Raw genomic sequence first — 23,352 nt, 5'->3', positions numbered from 1 at the left:
CACACTTTTCTCTTCTCTTTTACCAACAATAAATATGGATAGACAGATAGATAAACAGAAATACAGACAAACAGGCAGATAGATGTATCAATTTTAGATATTTATTTCTAAGTGCTAATGGATAATTCTTTCTAGCCATTAAATCGCTCAAATTTAACAACTACAAATATACCAATAGAGCAACAGATAGATAGATAGATGGATAGATTCATGGATGGAAGTCATTTTTAAACATTAAATCCCTCACTGTATTTTATTTCTATTTTTACCAACAATAGACAGATTTTTGTACATTCATTTTTCCACCCCCCACCTCCCAATTTTCTGACACTTATGGATGGATTCAGAGTCATTCCCATATTTTCAATGCTACAAGAAAGACAGAGAGAGAGAGGGAGAGATAGTGAGATGTACATGTAGTAACTACATTTAACCTAATCAGGTTCGGCCCCTCTATATGACTACATTACCGGTCTGGTGTTTGGGGACTCAAGAGTCAAGCCCCACTGTACTGTGGCTGTGGGAGTCTTCATTAGCGTTGTGTTGTCCTATTGATTCAATCTATAGCATTGCATTCAGTTAGAGGACACAGCAAAAAAACAAAACAGACACTTCCTCCCCAGTGGCATTTCAGCAAATGGCCAAGACCCCTTAATTTGTTTTATAAGGGATGTAGCGTTTCTCGACCAGACCAGAGCCCATTGTAGCTTTCAGAAGGGCTGTATTTTTGTCTGAGTCCCAATTGCATATTGACTTGAGTACATTAAAATCTTTAGTTCTTCCTCAGACTGGCCAGTAAATGGAAATCTTTATTGATTGCTCTGCGTAGAGACAGCATTCGCACACCGTTTAACCCCCTCAACAGATTTGAGGACTTTTAATGTGGGGGCCTAAGACGGCAAAAACATTTCATTAAGAGCAACAAGAATCTTTTTCCATGCATTTGTTGTTGCATTTTCTATTACCTCTTAAAAGCTAGAATGCACTAGCTCCACACTCGAGTCCATAACTCAAAATAAGCAGACAGGCCATCTGTTCTGTGCATAAAAAAAATAGGCTATTTTAAAAAACAACAACAACCCAAAATTTGTTTTCTAACCAGCAGCCGTAATGTTCAAACCAGTTGAATCAACCATTTTTCTGCATGACATTGACCACAAATTATTCATCCCGAAAATTCCTAATATACAGAATGTTGTGCTGAGTCAGAAGACAAAATAATGGCACTTTAAGGAGTCGTTATTCTAGAGCTGACACCGTACTCTTTTAATCCATCTATACTGTTCTCTGGCTTTTGAAAATCAAGTTATTCAGTGGCAGTGATGACCAGTGGGGTGCGAGTGGCTCTTGACTTACAGGCTTATTATGCAGAGCACCGAAGTCATTCATGATGAAGTGCATGAAAGCAGCCATTTATTGTTTGTATTTCTATACATTAATCATGCTGTGCAGGCATATGCTTTATTATGCATGTGATGAGGTGGTGTGAAGAACCCCAGCATTCTTCTAAACTTCCTTTCAAAGCTTAAGAATATTGAATTTCTTAGAACCATCCCCTCTAAAGTGCTTATGAGACATTGGATCCCTCTGACGTGCTGCTTCTCCACCGTTTTAAGAGCATAGATGGGATACATTTAAATGGCTCTTCAGATGAAAATGGTGGAAGGGACTCCCTAAGTAGCTGAACAGTTTGAAAGCCATCATGCTAACTTTAGATTTCCATTACATGAGTTTCAGCCCCCTATAAAGGCGTTCCCCCAAGTGAACACTAAAGCAGATCATCCAGGAACTCTTTTCACTGGTTATTTAGAGAGATTTGCAAAACAACAGATACTCATAACTCCCATTTGTATTATATAAATGTTTTTAAAATAAAAACAAAAGTACTGTTGGGGGAGATAAATTAAGAATAGCTTAATGAAAACTAGCTTTAGATAAACTATAATCTACTAACAAACTTACATTTAAATGTAAATGTAAATACAAAATACAACTACAATAAAACTATATACAACAGATCGCAGAGTTATGTTCCAGTAGTGCTTATATAGGCAGACTCTTAACTGGTGCATTAGTATTGGAGAGATTCATTCTTTCTGGAGGTTATATCATTAAGACTTATTGTCTTTATGAATGAAAAAACTCATTGAAACTTTCAACCATTTCATCCAAAAACAGATTAATTTGGGAACAAACAAGTGGCTGTCTTTCAATAAGTCACAGAATGATTCACTCAACCGATTTGTTCATAAACACTAATGGATTCAGGAATGTTATGTCAGTCAATTTATTCATAAACACATGCTGCGTCCCAGGTCGCATACAAGCCATCCTGAATAGTATTTGAAAATAGAATTAGTATGTCCCAAATTATTGTATGTTTAAAAAAGTATGCCAAAGATTCCTGGATGGTTGACTACTTACGGTTATACTTAAAAAGTGCAGATCGATGCACACTCTAATGGCTAATATTGCCCAGAACACATTGTGTCGTGGACGAGGATTCGATTAGAACTACAAACACGAATAAAATAGTGTTAAAAAACTACAAACATGGCGGATATATGCAACTGACAGACAGGTAGAGAAACGAATTTGAGTGATAAATAATCAGTGTCTAACCTGATGAAAAATATTAATTTCATGTTATTTACGTTATATTTCATCTGCAGCAACACTATGAACTTTTATAATGATACGATTGGTCTTTAACTTTTAAATGCATCATTATGCAAACACATTAGCAGAGTTCTTCCATGCTAGACCCGCGACAGATCAGTGTGCTTCTAGATACTCAAAAGTATGTACTTTTTCTTCACAAAAAGATTACATACATTTAGGGCATAATATAAGTAGGCAAAATGGGATGCAGCAACAGATTAATTCTGGTACAAATCTTTTGAGTGAGTCACTAAATCATTTACTTAAATGATTTGATTTGAACCCCCTGGATGGGGGGGGGGTGGTCACGATGATTCCAAGGGCCCGGGGATGGGGAGCAAATGCGATTCCTACTGAGGGACACCCCCCCCTCCATTAGTTCAGAAACATTGATTAATTTAAGAATAAAACAAGTGGCTGTCTTTAAATGATTCAGTGAATAATTTACTCAAATGATTAGTTGAAATACACAGATTCATTCAGAAACATAATTAATGAGTCACTTGATTCTTAAGTCAAACAATTTGTTCAGAAAACACTGATTAATTTAAGAACAAAACAAGTCTTTGAGTGAGTCACTGAATCATTTACTCAACGGATTCGCTCAAATACATTGATTCAATCAGAAACATAATGAATGAGTCATTGAATCCTTCAGTCAATTGATTTGTTCAGGAATGAAAAAAAATTACTGTCTTTATTAATCAATTTTAAAATCATTCACTCAACTGATTCCTAAGGAATGCGAAACTGCTCAAATAATTTATCAATACAGTGTAAGTCACTTTGGATAAAAGCTTCAGCCAAAAGAAAGAATTTTTAAAACGAACAAACTGATTCCCTAGAATAAAACTGAATGATAAGCTGAATTATTAAAACCCCTTACACAGTAGTACAGCGGGGTGCACACACAAAGCAACATTAAAAAGCAGTGATGTCGAGTTTTGACATGCTACTGCTCTACTAATTGCAAAAGTAGCTACTACTTATTATCACATGTTTATAAAACAATGGCACATCACTACTGAAAATATAGCAGTGTACATAAAGGAAAAATGGCATAGTCATAGAAGGAAACAGTGTGCACTTAAATAAATGAACACAGAAAGAGATACGTTCATACACAAAGAGCAAATCTAGTCACTTTGAAGAGAGAAAGAGCACAAAAGTATGTCTTGAGAAAAATATCAAACTTACAGGACTTGACAAAGAAGTTTTGTAGTTTGCAAAATACCAATCGCCCGAGGCGCTACTGCACTGTGGGGGCAGGGCGAGCCTTTTTTTCTTGTAAAGGAAGTACCTCTTCAGAGAAAAAATTGGGGGGGGGATTCAAAAATAGACAATCAAATAAAAATAGATGGGTGCAACGGTTCATAGCAGAGGAAATAAACTACTTTGGGAAAATAAACAAGTTTGATAGCAGCACCAGGAAACTAAATGAGCTGCTATTTTAATAAAGCCGGTGGATAATGAAGCAGCTCAATTAATGTGGTTTATGGTGCTGTTCTTTTCCTTCATTCGAACAATGCTCTGACATTGAGATCCCTTCTACACTTCCACACAAGCCTGTGATAGATCAATCAGTCCGTTTCTTTGCAAAACCTAGGGTGAGAAAAGAACAAGCGAGAATGAGACGGAAAAAAAAGAGAGAGGGAATGAGTGTGTTTACAAGAGCTCATTCATCGGACACAGGGGAAGAGAAACCCTGAAGATATTTATTCAACTGGAGCAGTGTAATTCCAGCTGATACATTCATACATTTTGAAACATGGCTTTGTTAAGCTTCATTGGCCGTCTCTGGGAAACAGAATCTCTCTACTGCTCTATCCCCGAAACCTTGCTTTCTTGCTTCTGCTCTTTTTCTCAGGAGCAATAAATGTTAGATTGTATTGGCACTATATAGTCCGGGCCAAATCCTATTAATATGTGTTATATTAGGTTTTTTCGTGGCAATATCGAAAAGAATCTCTCTCATTCCCAATGTTCACCCTCCAAAACTTGCAGCGAGACACAGTTCATCATCCGCAAATATAATACTTTCAGAACTAAAGCACTGTTCGATTTCGGACAGAAGGTCACCGGCGTTTCGCGCCGCATGTAGACCGCAGCGTGTCTGTTAGTGACTCTCCTCCCAGCCGTCTGGCAGGCCACTCTATCCACAGATTCCAGCTCACCCAGCTTAACTAAATCAAGTTCAATTTGAAAGCAGGAGACGTGCCAGGAGTGCCATTGTGTAAGTCTTGAATAATGTAAAGCAGCTGATGCCTTTGCATGTAGCGGAATCTCTTTGTGGCTCAAATAATTTAAGAAAAGCTTTCACGAACCGCTCTTGCGGCAACGTCAGATTGCTTTCTCCGGTCTCTAAAAACAAATTGTCGTATGCATATAGAGCCTGGCTGCCACCAAGGTCATTTGTTCATTTACTCATTTATTTTTTTATCCCTGCTTTTCCATCAAACCCCGCCTTCTCTGTGAGTATTTGTCGGTATTGACCTGTTTGTTTATAATCGGCTTTAACCTCAGGTAAGACTTACCTTAAAAATAGTATTAACTACACTTCAAACATCTGTTTGTGATAATACACATCTACATTCATTTTTCATAAGCTCAATGAACTCTACCAGGTGTAAACCAGAAAAATCACTTTATCCTGGAAGTTCCTGAGAAGTTCTCCATAATCCCAGACACATTCATTAATTGACACTAACTGAATGGAACAGAATGCACTGGTCTCTCGAGAAGTGTCTGAAATGGTTTAAACTTGGCACAGTGTCATATACTCATGCATTGGGATGTTTAAACAACACTGAGACATCTGTTCATGAGTCAGCGACAAATAAATAGAAAGATGTTTTAAAAATCTGGTTTAAAACGCATGCCAGATTCTGAGAAATGTACTTTTGTGTTCATGTTAGTTTCATTTTTTTTTTTTTTTGAAAAACAGATTTTCAAGAAAATTTTGAATCGATCAACTAATGTGATTTAATGAATGTCATGTTGTATAACCAAGTAAAATGTTCAAATCTTAATCATATTTGAATAATGTAAAAAAAAAAAATATATATATATATATATATAAAAATATATAAATAATATATATATATATATATATATATATATATATATGAATGAAATATAAAGTTTTGGGGGCATCTCACCTCACAACATGAATTAACTTGGCCTTGTCTTAAAAATTCCAAATTATATTTTTCAAGACATCTATTGATTTTGATGCATAGTCATGTCTGTCTCCAAGTGTACTGTATATGACATCATTTCCTGTCATATTTTGCTTTCCCTGCATCTTTCTGGACATTGCTTGCACCACCAATCTTTCTTTTTCAAATACTAATGAACAGTATATATATAATTTCGGAAATATGATCAGGCTATGCCAAAATATTTAATAATGGCGTTTTCTTTTTTGGAGAAGGTCAGTTGTATACCCCCCACCCCACCCCCACCAAAAAAATAAAAAATAGTTTTAATTAAGAAATAAAAAACATGCTTATGATAGAAGAGGTATATTCAAGTCATGAAGTTTATAAATTGCAAGTATTTTTTAATAAATTAATATATCTGGATAAAAAATGAGCATGTCATTGACCTTTATACAGAGCAATAATTAAAAAATGGTATGTCCTGTGAGAAGTATTAAAGAACAGGCACACACACACACACACACACACAGAGGCATCCACACCTTTTCAGAATTGTTTCTCCATCTTCGCCACGGAAGGGCAGATGCTTTATGATTTGCCTTGAAAATGTTCTTGTGTGCTTTGCATAGCAACGACGAGAAACCCGGTATAAATTCTGCACTGAATATAGAATGAATGTATTCCCATCTGACCTGTGGGCAGTAAAATTCATAAAGTGGCCCATCTTTTACAAGCACATTAACTTTTTTCTCCTCTCTCTCAATTTGGTGGTAATGCCTCCAACAGTTTGAGAAAATGGAGTTATCCTCGGTGGAATGCCTTTTCATGATTACATCTCTGGCCTAAACAATATTTTAGTCAAATCTCGATTTCATTTTACTGATCCTTTACAAGATATTAGATTTTAATAAGCAATCTCTTTTTCAGTCATTGCTCATAGAATCATCCGACTGAGCTTTTGCCTTTGAATCACTGCACAGCCATACTGATTCTGAGTTTTACACTGCTGAATGATGTATCACTTTAGAAATGTGGTCACAGATGTCGGCTGTGTTTTGACAAGCCAAGTGAATACCGCATTACAACTTGATAATCTACATCTGCATCATTCGCATGAAAACCTTTTTAAGCTCAGTTGCTTGTGACTACATCTTGTCTGAATGATTTATCCACAGCGTTTGTCAAAAACTGCTTACCATTGTGGATGGCGTATTTGAATCTGTCAATAATTAATTTCTCACATGCTATCCATTTCATAAACACTCGCTACAGCGGTGCATCACGGTCAATGGGCAAAATGTTTGTTCAGTCAAATCAATACTGGCCATAATAATTCTGTCCTGCCTTGCATGGAAAACACTTCAGGACTAGAGAAAGATCTGCTTTTCCACACTAACATCCATCTGTCCTCTGAACTGACCAGGGCACTGCTGTTTCAGTCAGTAAATATTGACTTTACACCTTGAAGTTTTTTTTTGTCTGTTCTAAAAGGGTAAAAACAGACCTTCAGAAATAGGCATGAATATAGTAAAATAGCTAAACAAGAAATAAAGCAAAGGAAGTTACAAATTGAGAGTTTGCTAAGTAAATGTGATAATGATAACTTGTGCATGGCACACCCTGGAACATGACAAAAATGGCAACACTGATTCAAACAAAAGTATTGTAATTATTGAAATTTACAGTGTTTCTCAACTGGTGCGTCCGTTCTGAGTGTACAGCACTTTTAATGGAATAAATTTGTTTTTTTTTGTTTTTTTTTTACAAATTATATAAATATATAAAAAAGTGGGTCACGGCTTGATGACCATGGGAAAACATGAGTCCCAAGGCCAAACCAGTTGAGAACCACCGATCTAAAATGTTCTTCTAATCTTGTTTTATGATTATAAACTAGGGTTTTTTAATGACATATTTTGAGAAATACGTATCTGTCCATTCCAATAGAAGATAATGGTAAATACTGTAGAATCTTCATTGATATAAATACATCATTTTAAAAAAACCACACATGGCTTGCGACAAAATTACATGACATTTTATGAAGAAAAAAAAGTAAAAAGAAAGTTAAATAATAGGCCTAAATTCAGTGTTGTTCACTAAACCTCAACCAACATGCGAATTCGGTCATTCTTTTGTGAGTTTGTTCAAGCCGACAATAGTCTCTGATTTTTAAATGTGGACATCCAGTATTGATATCAATGCTTTGTTTTGTTCACTGTATCGATACTTTACACATATAAATGTATACCACTTTCTTTTTCTGACCATAGTTGTTCAAGACAAATAAAAGTCTCGCGCTCGTTTAGTAAATGTAATGTTTCTCAAACTCTTTATCAAGAACCGTTGTTACTGTAAATCAGTTTCATTCTTAATGTTTAACTCTCTGATCATTTTAGATGTTTTATTTTTCACCGTGGCAAGTCTAAAGTGGACAATCCAATCGAATTATGGTTAAGAATAATTGTTACATCGAATTGCACTTCATGTAACATCGTCACACCATGAATAACTAAAATAGCTTTTAAAAACGTGTCCACTGCATCAGTGACTAATTAATATGCTCCAACTTTACAAATTGAATTTAATATTTTATCCACTATGGGGGTATGAAAATGTACAGCACTGCAGACCCGTGACTTTACAGCTTTACGCTGGCCTGTCAGACCACTTCTCACTTCCCTTCTCCACCTCTTTTGAAACACTGAGTCTGGCCCGAATTAGTCTGCATAGATTGATTACAAAAGTCTTTCCAGGGCAGGCTAAAGAGAAGAAGAGCCCCCGCCTTCTTATCACTCAACGTATCTAGACTTGTCACAGTTTCCCACCTCTCTTTGATTGGGATCTCTACCATCAGTTTTTCTTTCGGACTGTCTGGAGGTTAAACTGTGGGGCTTAATCCGTTCTGATTACCTCTGACAGCAGAAACTCATCGCTCATGCTCACATCAAAAGATACAGTTACAGCTCCACAATACAGTTTTATATATATATATGGTTCCAGTTTAACTAAACAAGAGTCTGAGATTTGAATGCCATATGGATCAACATATCTTGGAACGGAAAAAACATAGCTGAAATGCAGCAGATTTACTGGAATGCATATTGTGAAGGCGGATGTCACATTTAATGGGATTCATCCAAATTGGATTGCAAAGCCCAAACTGTAATATGGATGCGCTGTGCGGTTAGACAGTGGTTGGGGGTGGAATTTCCTTAAAGTGTCTTCAAGCTTCTTGTATTTTGTTTGGTTTAAATCTGTCATGACTAATTACGCTGAATTGGAATGAAGTTTTCACACTCTAGAAAGCCACGATCCTGTGGTTCGAACACCTGTCAGAGCAGAAAGTCTTACATCTGCACATCAGCATCAAATGTGCTCGATTTCGAAAGCTGTGAGTCATTTCCCCTGCTATTCATTGTCATTCTAACCGGATGTGCTTTTGTCTTGTGTTAAAGTGATAATGACCCACTTTCATGTTGAGATGAATCTGTATCATTTTGAACAGATGCTTTTTTTAAAAGAATATTCTGGCATGTTTAATATGATGAAAGTTATGACTGGAGCTGTTAAGCTTCAAAACGCAAAAAGCATCATAAAGTATTCTATGCAATACAGTCCAGATCTTCAGAAGTCTTATGACAGACAGAGTTTGAAGCCATTTTTCACTGAAAAATCATCATGTGCTTTTACCAACACAATCTCATGGGAATTCATAACTATTTCATTTCATCGAACTGGTTGTGAATTTGTATGAATTCATCTTATTACTTGGTTTTCGTTTGTATCCAATAATACAGATTAATACAAAATTGCTAAGTAAAATAGTTATGTTTTCTTATCAGATCAGGTTGAATTTTAGGTTTTTGGAGCTTGATTAAATAAATGCTTTGTTGATATTCATAAGGACGTTTTAAGCTAATAAACTTGCAGGATGTTTTAATGGTACGAAAACCTCTTTTATGGCAAAAGATTGAGGCAGATTTGATTTCTCATGTCATGTTTGGCTGAATTGGTTTCCTTAAATGAGGGTAGTTTCCAGAGCCATTTGTGACTTTTACACGATCATTGCTTTGCTCAGTAGATGTGATTTGCTAGACTTCATTTTCACAGATTCATCAAGGTGCACGATTCCCAGGGTCAGTGGAGAGGCCCAGTGACTAATTCTGACAATGACAAAGATATTGATTATAAGGAGACTCGCTGTGACGGCAAATGTACTGTGGAGTGTAAACTGTGCTTTAGGGACATTCAGCAGTCAAGCGGTGGTCTGCGTGTGCTCCCCCAGAGTGTTGCAGTGATAACGGTGACAGAAATACTGCATAACATTACAGTGCGGGTGAGAGCGCCCTTGGCTCTCAGACAGGAGGATGGTGTGAGTCAAAGATTCATTAACATGTTTTTTTTCCACTTTATTTTTATCCTGATTGTAAAACACATTAGCACATGTTGTTGTTTTTTTAACATCCTGAAATTCATTCAAACCGTTTTGCACTCATCCCAAGTTCAATTATTTGGTCACAATGGCTAAACAGCCCACTACAGTTTGTCAGTGAAATACTACAAGATTATCACTGAATACTACATAACTTGGATCTGTTTTAACATAAATCTTTCATATGACTTCAGAAGATGTGGAATGTAGCACAAAAAGTGTATTGTATTTAATGCCCTTTAAGTCTTTCCAAACCTGCATGAAACATGTTCTTCTGTGGAACAGAAGAGTGTTGTTAGTAACTAAAAATTTTCAGTTCCTATAAACTTCCATTGTATTCCAGAATTTTCATTTTTGGGTGAACTCAGCCTTTAATTCATCTGGTATCCAATGCTCTCATTAGCATGAGATAAATGTTTAGTAAGTAATCTTTCTCATTTCAAATCTAAAGTTTGATGCTGATGCTCTTCTCGTAATTTATTTTAGACGTTCTCTGAACAAGCGGATTTTCTGATTCCAAATCAAGGAAAGGGATTTAGATTAAAAAGGGCAAACAGCAGCTTGTCCCTGCATTGATCTGAGAGATTAAGTCTATGAATTGATATGTTCAGTTTCTCAGTTCGGTTCAAGGTATTCATCTGATGTGCAATTTTAAATCACATTGTTTATTTTCTCCACAATAGCTGTTGCTAAATACGTGACGAATATAAATATTCATACTCAAACATTTGGTTTCCATGGGTTCTTTCATTTGCAAGCTGGAATTATGTTGGTGTGAATAAATTTACCTTTCATCCACCAAAAATAGAAAACAAAATAAGGTACTGGTTCTGGCTTATATTGCTTGTATATACAGTATCACACCAATATCATTTTCTAGTGTCTCCACTGAGGCGTTGCAATTACTATGGAAAACAAATGTATAAAGTAAATAAATGAAAGCAGGCTTAATAAATTGGAACTGGGTCTATTGTCCCGCCACATATTTTCACACAGTAACAAACACTGCAGTGTCAAATATAGATATTCCCCTTAGACAAAATGGAAATTGAGAGATAGAGCGGGAGAAAAAAAGACTAGATCTGTTGGAGATATATTGGCAACACAGGGGAACATGTTATTATAGTGCAGGGTATTTCAGTACCAGCTTGACTTTACAGTGGTGCCGTATTCTGAACATATTTAATTGGGTCCCCGCTGATTGATTGCCATTCTTCTGCTGAAGCTCAGAGTATGTGAGAACAATATGAGAATGTGATGGGATGTCACGTGTGGACAACTGTACTTGAGCATTAAATGAAAAGTCATCAATGGCAGAGAAAATAGATTACTTTTAAATCTGAACATATGCATTAAAAGAGATCACTATTAATGATATCATCAAGAGACAAAGCAAATACCTATCCATCACTGAATAAAATAACCTCCAAAATGAAAACTGAAAACTAATAAGCATGAGAAAGAAAAGCTTAGTATATGTGTTAAATTAAATGCATGTATATATATATATATATATATATATATATATATATATATATATATTTCTATATATATTACATAATTCTTTTTTTTTTTCTTTAAACACTTTAGATTTTAATGTTAATCTAGATTGTCTGTATACCTAACCTCACGTTGATGATCCAGTGGGATTGTCACGGTTATAAATAGCATTTACTGTAATGGTTAAAAGCATCCAGTAAATGGCAGCTTGATATTTACTTTCTATACTAAATGTAAATCTGAATGTCAACGTGATATTTAACATTGCCTATATGCAGTTACGTACATAGATATATGTTGGAAAATTTATGAAACCAATTATTACTCGCATATGTAAACTATGGGGTACCCTTTAAAATCAAAAATTATAAAAAAGGCGAAAATTTGCGTAACAAAAAATAAAATACTTAAAAAAAATGTAACATAGGCTTTTGTCCATACTATTAAAGTCAGTGGGGTCCAAAATAACCCCAGTGGTCCCTATACTGACTTTTTTTCATAGGATTTTGTGTTGCATTGATGTTAGTTAATATTTACTATTTTGAGTCATATAATTTACCCTAGTGTGTTTATTTTTGTTTGATTGAATGTGTGGCCTTACACTAAATTAAAGATTATCAGTACCACTTTCATACTATCAAGTTAGAAAATGATCGTAATACCATTAATTAATTTTTACAGCACAGTTGTAGCAACATTTTTTTTAACAGTAATTTACATTTTATAGTGTATTAATATTAATGCTTCACTTTGATAAAAAAAAAGAAAAATCCAAGCACATTAAATGTGAATTTCACCAGATCGAAGACGGTATTCCTGATCTGTTGAAAAGAAAAAGAAATCTCAATACTGCATCTATGCTTATAGAATGAGAGAGAGGGAGTAATGAAACATGTTGGCCCACTGTAAGCAGGTGTTCCCGCGCGCTCTGTAAGTGGAATCGCTCAGAGATTGACAGATTTAACAGTGATGACGTCGATTTTGAACCGAGACGAAACTCGCGTGCAGACCCGCAGCCTCAGTTGAACAGGAGACGCTCGCGCGTCCGCACAGTCTCTGCTGGAAACGACGCGCGAGGCTGGACGCATGTGAGGTCTTTTCCTGGACTTTAACGGGATTCCGAGGGCGACAGTTGTTCATGCAGCTCGAGGCTCGCGTGTGGATGTGTGAAGACATGCGTCGCGGTGCCTGCTAAATATTTGGGGACGAGCGGTGAGCGAGAGACTATGCAGAGGTTAACGGGACGCGAAGTGTCAGATCAGATGCTGCGTCGAAACTCTCTTGCATTGAACTTTAGTCTCTCCGAATAGAAACCTGTCGTTGAGCCGTGCCGCACTACCAGCAGAGGCTTGTCCGCATGGAAAGTGTCCAAACACAGCCTGTTTATCCTGAGAATAAGGGAATGTTTCTTCCGTGTTGATCCGGGATGGATGTGCTGTTGTAAACGCATCCGATCTTCAGAAAGATGCAGCATCTCCGCGTGGCGTGGGCGCTCGCGGGAGCGGCGGTGGGCTTTTTCCTGCTCTTCTTGATTCAAACGCATTTCTTCGGAGAAGGTAAGCCTGAACGGTCTTTGTCAGAATTCAATTAATTTTGCGGGGGAAAACACGTAAATTATAATTTGACGGCACATAATTATAATAAAACATGTTGTGTTTGCTAAAACTTTACCATGAACATAAAGTGATAAGCTTATGTCACAAAATTATCATTTTATGATATTTGTAGTTCTTAACTACATCATATCATTTAACCATATAATATTAATATACAATCATATACAAATGTGATGAGAGTTAATTGTACAGGTGGAGCAGTGAAAGGCCACATGATGACTGTTCACAATTGGTCTCTGTAGGACTTTGTAAAGATATACACAACATCAAAAAACCAATGACACTAAAATAATGTTGTAAACTTTAACTATAACATGAAATGCAACATAAAATATAGTCAAATGTACATAACTGATAACAAAGAACATTTTAAGTAAAATCCAAATAGTGATGGTTTGTGGAAGGATTTGTGGGAATGTCTTTTAGGTTGGTTTCTAAGTTTATTATAAAATTATCATTTTAACAATATTTTATTTTAAAAGTACATGGCCTTTTTAAATATACATTTTCACTTCAAATTATAAGGTAAATCAGAAATGTAATTTTTAATGTTTTAGAATATTTTGCAGTAAAGTTGCATGTTTTGTAATTTTATATAAATAAATGAATGGTAGGGTAACTTCCTTACATTATTATAATTTTTTTTTACAGTGCAGGGTAAAATATTGCTTCCATGTTAAGATTTCTTAAAGTCGATTACAATGCATACACCTTTTAATGAAATGATGAACTGTTTTTCATATGTATTTCATTATATGTATGTTTTGCCAGTGTATATGCATCAGTAATACTCTGCATTCATCTGGCATCAGAATTGATTAGAAAAAGGACTTGAGCATGACCTTTCGTGTACTTGTCAATATGTAGTGCTTAAATCTAGCCTAAGGCCAAACCATGGACCATCTGTTTGAATTGGTACTCAATTTATTTACTTTAAGGAGATGCTATATTTGTAACAATGTCATTTACTGACTTTCTTTGTAACAAAATTAAAAAATTACAAAAAAGAGAAGATTCAAAATCATTTGTGATTATACATGATTATGTGGAAAGCACAGAGACTGGATTGTGACATACACGGTGATGCACCTAAAGAAACCTAGACACATCTAACTATATTCCCAATCTCACCATCCTTGAGCATGGCATCACTTAGGAGGCACCAGTGGCATTATGTAAATAGACATACAAAGAGACAGACAGACAGACAGACAGATAGATAGATAGATAGTTGAGTAAGAAAATGATATAAGTCATGTAGGTGCTGATGTGACTCCCCTGAGTTCAGTCTGACATCTTTTATCTTCTATGTGCTCTGGAAAGCAAAAGCAAAAATATTCTGCCTCATAAAATTGATCCACGTTGCATAAGACTCTCAGCCATGTGAAAAGGTTCGGACATGTTCATGACCAGTGTCTAATGTTGTTTTTTTAGCTCAGAGAGCAGACTCTTTTTTTTTTCACGACTAATCCTAAAATACAGAGTAAAGGCGAGTTGGAATTCGATCGACAGGCTTTGCAGTTGACTTTATTTTTAACCAACTGATGAAGTTCTAAGTAAAGTGACACTATCATTAAGTTATGGAGCTCTTTGTGCGTGTAATATCAGTATAGGTGTAAGGTTGAGACCACAAGACCAGTCACCCATTATAGCAAGTGAGCTTGCTTTGAACAGCTTAAAGGTTTGAGCCGGCCTGCCGCCGTGGCAAACAAAACATGTTGGCCTGGTTGCCACAGTAACTGGGCTTTTAAGAAAATAATTGGAGAATGCATGGGTTTGCTTCTCACAAAGTGCCAAGGAATAGAACAGTGACCTCCAGCATGGTGATAGAGAGAACCACAGGAGGCATCTGCCCAAGCAGCACATTTATGCTGTGATTGTGAATGATTCTGCAGTGCATGTTCAGTAAAATAAAAATCAGCTTTTATTAAAAAATAATAACCTGCTTCACCACTGAAACAACTTTTCCTTTTTTTCACAGGCTTGCTAATAGTTAGTGCAATTTCATGCAGGTTAACATTAATATGATAATGACACACTTTTCCTTAAGGATGAAATGAAACCTTAAATTTTTTCTTATTAATATTCTGTTACACTCAGAACCATGTCATATTGCACGAGTAAAACTGTTTTATGCATTATGATTTTAAGCTATTAAAGTGCATCATTTTTTTTAAATAGATTTTTTTTTATTGAGGCTTCATTTTTGTTCTCATTTGTTGCTTTATTTGTTATGCTGTAGTCTTGATATAGTCACAAATAATAAAAAAAAAAAAGAAAAATAATCAAAAAAATTGTGGTCCACTGATATATACTTCCAATGACGATATATCGGCCGATATTTGGCATTTTTCAATATAGGCATTGGCCAATACGTTTTTCTACTAGGCCGATGTGTTCGAGACTTTTATTTTGGCGGCGCTGAGAATGACAGCTCCTGAGAACAGAGCTTACATCCTCCCCCTTGTCTACTGTCGTTGTTAAAAGTTCTGTCTAATACTGATAGAAGTCTGTCTAATAATCTGATAAAATGGCTAAAGAAAGGAAATAATGTATACAGAAAGTATTATAACGATTGCTTATATATTATTAGTAATAGGCAAACATTATAATACTTTCTCGCTTGCCATCAGCATTAAGCAAATACGCATTTATATAATTTGAACAAATCTTTGAATGACTAATGAACATTTAATTTCACAAACCTTGCAAACTTAGTGGAATCCAGCTGTGAGATCTTGTGAAGTGTGCATGTGTATCCAGCATGATCACGTGTTCTCTGTGTGATGATCGGCCTGTGTGAATTGAATGCTTTTAACTTTAAACTCGTGATTTCAGATTATGCTGCGTTTTATGCATTTGCCCACTGTCATATTCATGTCATTTTCACTGTGTGCTGTGTGCTATAAAATAAAATAAAATAACAGATAATATAAATAATTATTATAAATAAATATCTTAAAGGGATAGTTCAGCAAAAAATGAAAACTCGGTTCCAAACGCATAGGATCTCTGTTCATCTTCGGAACACAAATTAAGATTTTTGCTGAAATCTGAGAGCTTTCTGGCCCTGCCAAGACAGCAAGGGTCATACCATGGTCAAGGCACAGAAAGTTAGTAAGGACATGGTTAAAACAGTCAGTGTGACATCAGGGGTTTAACTGTAATTTTACAAAGTTATGGGAATACGTTTTGTGCACAAAGAAAACAAAAATAACATTATTCAAGGATTTCCCCTCTCCCAGGAAAGTCCACTCCCATTATTGATGCATGCGTGTGGTGCTGCTGACGCAGAACATGCACATTGATGTAAAATAAATGAACTTTTCCACAATATTCAATTTATTGAGATGCACCTGTACAAATTAATAACAATGAAAAAACAAACAAACATTGGCAATACATTTTTTTTAACATATATTCAGCCCGTTCGAAATAAAAACGTAATATATATTATAGTTATTTTATAAAATAAATAACATTTTATAGTTATTTTTAATGTAAAATAAATAAATGGACCTTTTTATGTGTATATTGTTTAATCTCTCTTAATTCAAACATGAACTTCGGCCAATTATTTTTTAAATAATGAACTTGCATTATATTTGCAGTATTATGTACATTTATTGTATTTTTTACAACTTAAAAGTCATGAGGTCTATCTAACAACTCTAGACATTGTCTTATATTTGACCTTTTTGTTTTGTGTCTTGAATTTGACTTCAAGTGGACTTTCCTTTTCATGGTCTTGGGTTTGCCACAGTCTCGAAGGAGATGGAGGCAGATTCAGAAACAGAGACTTATACTGAACATTTAAAATTCATATTTTGTTGTGTTTGAAACAAAATCTCGTCTAACCTATAAGTTCAGGTCATGATGACAATAAAAGGGAACGGAAAGAAATGCTCAAAAACCCCATACAATGCAACCGCTAAGCATTTCAAATGAACAGTTGGCTACAAAGATCACCATTACTGTGGCCACCTGAACTCCCCAGCAGTTGCTAATTGATGGAAATGGCTTGAAAGAGGATGCATGCCAGACTAAAATCATGGAGTGATTAACAAAGTGGAACACTGTGGATGCGGCAGGTCTGTGGAAGGCTTGCGTGTCTTAAAGTGTTCTGTGAAAGTTTTAAGTATTCTAAATAAATTAGTTTAAATCACACCCCAGGAGTCTGTACAAGTACACGTCTTGCAGTCACACTTTGCAGGGGCTTTTTGGTTTGATTTTGGCTGCCTGCTGAGCTCTGAGGCCAGCCAGACTGACCTGGCATCAGGTCCAATCTCAGTCTGACTGTCATTACTGACTCTAAAGGAGACCCTCGTCCCCCGCCAACCCTCCCTCTGACTACTGCGCAATCTAGACAAGGATAATAGGTGTATAGGGTGACAGGAAGGGATATATACTGGCTAGATAAAGTATCCTTAGCTCTTAAGCAGGTTATTGGCAGCTGATATTATGATATAGCAACTGGCTGAATTGTAGGACTAGTCATAAAAAAATTTGACCTAAAATATATGATACAGGATGTAAATTTCTCAATTTCAGGTTGCAATAATTCTGCCTACTCAATATAAAAGCTGTACTGAGTATTTTTATGGGCTTGCCACAGTATCTAAAGGTAGGGACACACCAAACCAATGCCAAAGACTTAGTCCTAAGGAAAGCAGACTGTGGCGTTGCCTTGCATTGCCTCATATCTCTTGCATTGGGGCAAAAGAGTTGCACTAGAGCTATGCCACTGATTCAACATGTAGAATTGGTGAAAAACAACTGATAATGTCCAACTATAACATTTGGAAGGGTTTGAAACTCACCGAAAATGCCAACCAATGCTCAAAAGCCACCCATCCCAATGTTATAAATGAACATTTGTTATAGCTTTTCTCTTCTCTCTTCTCTACATTTACATTCATGCATTTAGCAGACACTTTTATCCAAAGCAACTTACAGTGCATTTAGGCTATACATTTTTTATATTTTTTTAAACCAGTTTGTGTGTTACCTGGGAATTGAACCCACAACCTTCTACACTGCTAACACAATGATCTACCTGTGCTCTCTGTGATTTCTTTACTAGTTAAAAAGTCATGAGCTCTCTCTAACAATTCTACTTTGTGTTGTCCCATATTTGACCTTACTGTTTTTTTTTGTCTTGAATTTGACGTCAAGAGGTCTTTCTTTTTCATGGTCTTGTTTATTACAGTCTCTAAGGGATGGAGGCAGACTTTGAAACAGAGACTTGCATTCGCAATTTTAAATGTACATTTGAAGAGTTCAGATGAAAAAGCCTCCAAGTGCCATTTGAAATTGTCTTCAAAAATGACCATTTTTATCAGGCACCTATGTGTATGTATAGTAATTTCACTTTAATGACAATAAATGTGTTATTTTCAATGCCATTAAAGTGAAATAACTGAACATAAACCTATAGGAGCCTGAGAAAAGTGCTCAATTTAGAAGAATGTCAAACGGTACTTGGAGGCTTTTGCATCTGAACTCTTCATTTACACATTTATCAGTCACTTTTATTTCAAAGTGACTGACATTGCATTCAAGGTATTCAGTTTTTTACTTTTTTGCATTCCCTAGGAATGAAAGGCTTGGCCATTGCTATGTAGTTATAGGAATAGTTTGATTAAACTAATGAAAACCAAAAGAAACTATACATTTTTTACATTTATTTCATAAATTGCAGTTATTTTATACAATAAAAATACATGAATTAAGATTATTTTATAAATAAATAAATGGACGTTTGCTGTAGCTTGTTTTCATCCCTCTCAATTCACAACATGAACATGCATTACATTATATAAACTTACTGTACTCATCTGACCTTTCAGTTTTTTTGTCTTGAATTTGACTTCCTGGATTCCCTGGCCAATCTCCAACTCTGTGTTTAACGCTGTGTTTAATACCCTAACCCTAATTACTCTGCAATACCCTAATTGTCTTCTTACAACTCCTGTCTTATGGTGCCTCCGAACATGACATTATTTATATATGCCTTTGTCACTGGTGCTGTTTCTTAATGAAAACATCTAACAGTCAAATGAGGCCAACTGACTTGCATTGCAAGGCAATAAGTGCAGCATAAAGCTTTCGGTTATAGAATTGAACTGAACGATCTTGGCATGAAAATGAAGGCTGATAGCATCGTGCGGCGCTGGTGGAGTCCAGCATCGGTCCCCTGATGATAGACTCCCTTTTCACTCCATCACTTTTCTGACAGCCTGTAAAGGATAGCTTTTGAATTTCAGATCAGCACAGCCAGCAAGTCTCCATCTCCGAGATGCATGGTTGGCAGCTCTTTCATCCTTAAAACGCATGCACTGAAGTATACAGGAGATCCTGGGGAGAGCGCTCGAAGAGGTTGGAGATGAATCAGACATTTCGCTGTCAGCGGGGCTATTTAAACAGACAGGGAGGGCGTATCAACTTTCACAAGTTACGCTGCTTAACACGTCTAAGCTGCAGCACTTAGAGGCGTTTTAAAACAATGTGAGCAAATCTGAAGCTTATCGGAGCGTTTTGGCCCCGTGACCATTAGCAAAGTGTCGACTTGCATTCTTGCAGTGTTAACGATGTCATAATAGCTCGTCCTGGGGTGAACCTGCTTATTAATACGGTCGTCTCACATTGTGTGTTTTCCTCTGAATTAGCCCAATGTTCTTACACTATAACGATTGTTTACTCTGACTCATGGGACACAGAGGAGAAAAAAAGGCAGTGGAGGAAAGGTGGCAGCAAACAGCAGAGAATGCCACGATGGGTTTGTCATAAAGCCACGGCAGGGCCGAATGAATGAGTGAGAGAGTCTGCATTCAGTCACTGCAGAGCCTCGCTTTGCTCTTGGCATGCTGATTAGCCTCCATGAATGGCTCTATGGACTCCTCTCTCTCCAGCATCTATCAGAGCCCAGTCATTATGGTCTATTTGGGCCTGAAGTTGGAGATGAATGGTGAATCTTTTTCCTCCAGCTTTGGAGTGAGGCTCACCTCCAGGGCGCCATGAAGAAACGGAGAGAAAGGCTGGGTGTTGTCAAACACAATAGGGTGAGAAGATAACGTTTTTTAGAAAGGGGGAAAAGCTGTGCACTGGTTTGGTCCAAAAGTTTTGTACAGTATGCTATTAGATTTAAGTTGCCACATTTGCAGTTTTATATTAATCAGAGATTATTATTAGAAGATTTTTAACACAAATGTAGCATTTCTTTCTTTAGTTCTTTCTTTTTTCATTGCTTTTGCAAAAGATGGTATTACTTTTTCCACTTACCACCTAAAATGGCAAATTAGGAAAAACAAACAAGAAATAAAAATGTACAAAAACCTTGGGCTAATTGTAAATTTGTTTTTTTCATTTTAAAGAAATTAATATTTTAATTTAGCAAGAATGCATTAAATCTGATTTCTGTTTCAAAGAAATACTCTTTTATCAAATAATCAACTGTTTTCAATAATAATCAGAAAATAACAAGATATGTTTGTTTTAGGGCCGGGACTCGATTAAAAAAATGAATCTAATTAATTAGAGGCTTTGTAATTAATTAATTAATCGAAATTAATCGCATTTTAATCGCATATAAATATTTGACCTGAGAACAGTAAGAAGTAATTTTTTTTTCACATGGATTTATAGTATACCATTGAATAATGACTGAATACATAAGCTTAAGCAACAAAATATTGTTTATTTTTGTTCAACCAAGTCTAGGCAGACCGGTGGATTTTTTTTCTGTAATTAGTAATTAATCTTAGTTAACGCGTTATTTTTTGTGTAATTAATTAATCTCAATTAACGCGTTAAAGTCCCGGCCCTAGTTTATTTAACAGCAAATTAGCATATACAAATAATTTCTGGTACTTTAAATTGTAATAACATTTAACAATTTTGCTGTTTTTACAGTATTTTTGAATTTGAATATGTTCCAATCGGTGGGTACAACTGTTATGAATTATAATAATGCAATGAAGTGAAAACAACAGCCAGTTTTAAAGAGATTTGCTGTTTCTGGCATAAGCAAATAAAATAATCTTTTCTGAAGACAAGATCATGAAGATTAACTGTTCTGTCATAAACCACAAGAGCGAATCAAATAATAGGATACAAATGAGCAGTGAGCAAAAGAGCAGTGATGGCCAGCTTGTCCCTAGACACGGTTCTAATAACTTTACTTGAGAAGATTTTGCTGCTTCATTTCTGAAGATGAACTTTTCTCTTCTTTATTCTTGATAACCCGGGAATGAAGCGACACATACCTGGGGTTCCGCTGCCTAAACACAGTGAAGTATAGTTTAAAAGGCTGCGCATCCGGCTGTTTTCTGAGCCACTTCAGACAGTGCACCAGTAGTGCTTCATCGGACTTAAACACACAATTGTCAAAATGCTCAGTTTTGGAGAATTACATTGTAAAAAATTTGCCAGGTAAATTTTATCACGTGTGGCAAAATGTTAGTTTTAGGCCCTACATATATATATAATTAAACAAATGTATTTTTTTTGGATGTTATGTTTTACTTTTTAAATACAAATTATTACACAATGGTGTGATTTTTATATAATTTCCCTTATTTGTAGCTGGCAACATTTTTAATATGAGTGCATTTAATGCATGCATGATGCAAAATATGGATCTGTGGTCGGTGGTAAAAATTTAGTAGTAGAAAATCATTTTGAAACATTTGTTTCTGTATACACAATTAATTCTTATTTGTAGATGAAAGTACAATTTGCTAATGTTTATTATAAATAACTGCGTACACATGACTTTTTTTTATCCGATAGCCTGACACTTTAAGTTACAGCGAGCAAGAAACATTTTTTGTGAGAAACGGAAGCAGCAAGAAACCCAGAATGATTCCTCTGTACATAAACGTTTATTTTTCACATCCGTAGCCCGTTTTGTCCCACGTCTGCAGAATCAGAGAGTTTATTTTGAAGAATACATTTTTCACTACAGAGCAACTTTGATAACGAGGAGTTTCCACCCACATCGGCGCTCTCATTTCCCGCCAGTCGCGCTCGCATCATATTCTGTGATGATGTAATGCTGAAGCGTCTGCCCTGTCATATCAACCATTCCACTTTACCCAGAGCCTCAGTTCCATTCGGAGTCTTTGAAGAGGGAAAAAGCCAACGTACAGCTATTAGAGCAGACACCAGAGCAATGCCTTCTTATTCTTGTAACTCAGAGGAATGCTGTTATTTGATTTTGCGGAGAGAGAGAGAGAAAGAACAGGAGAGTGAGAAATGATGTCTGGAGAAGAGGAAAACAGATCGAGAGGCGGGAAAAAAATCAAATCACCCTTTGAAAATGTTCCAATAATCACTGAAGCGCTCCAGCAACTGAGTTGGTCAGAAATAGATTGAATTGAAAGTTCTCTTGGTATTTTATAATGGGAGCTGCTAGCAACAAGGGTCGTCTGGAGAACTTTCCTTCCAATTTTTTGTGTTTATTTTAACAAACTTGCAATATTTCCATCTCAGTTTCAAACGTCGCCTGAAATATTGAGTGTAATAAAAGGTGATTGGCTTGCCTCGCATCCTGATGAATCAGTGATGGGCTGAGAGCGAGGACTCCATGTGCTTCTGAAAGTTATGGCTTCTTTTCTCTAGCCGCCTGGGGCAAGCAGATTTCCAGCTATGCTCATAAATGTAAAAAAGCTGTATTTTTTTATTTATGTATAAAAAACAGATATGCAGACCAAACCAATCCGGCCTGGATGTGCTTTTTCATTCAGCACCTCTGCACTGATGCCACGTCTGTTGTGGTGGAAGCGCCATCCATCATCGTTTGTGTCGGAGCTCATGCATGTTTGGTCAGATGAACCATTTCACACACTGTAGATCAAACTTGAGCTGGATACATACACAGACATACAGGTAATTTTACATGTCAATAACTCCAGCGGCCGTCCTATCAAACCGAGAAGATGCTGTAATCCATCATGTGCTACAGACAAACACCTTCATA

The 23,352-nt window shown here is 36.1% G+C and overlaps 1 protein-coding gene across 2 annotated transcripts in view; it reads left to right on the top strand.

The window, feature by feature from the left end:
• Nucleotides 1–23,352, top strand: part of LOC113043479 (protein FAM19A5-like) — a 43,480-nt gene that overhangs the window by 1,137 nt on the left and 18,991 nt on the right. The window contains exon 1 of one of the 2 annotated variants that reach the window (XM_026202897.1): nt 12,724–13,313. The exons of the other annotated variant lie outside the window; for it this stretch is intronic. Coding sequence (XP_026058682.1) covers nt 13,223–13,313 — 91 coding nt within the window. The 5' untranslated portion in view covers nt 12,724–13,222. Of the gene's footprint in view, nt 1–12,723; nt 13,314–23,352 lie in introns of those variants that run through there. 2 annotated transcript variants of the gene reach the window in all.

The sequence above is a fragment of the Carassius auratus genome, chromosome 25, assembly GCF_003368295.1.
Source record: "Carassius auratus strain Wakin chromosome 25, ASM336829v1, whole genome shotgun sequence".
NCBI classification, from domain to species: Eukaryota; Metazoa; Chordata; class Actinopteri; order Cypriniformes; family Cyprinidae; genus Carassius; species Carassius auratus.
This window is presented reverse-complemented; position numbering and strand designations above follow the sequence as displayed.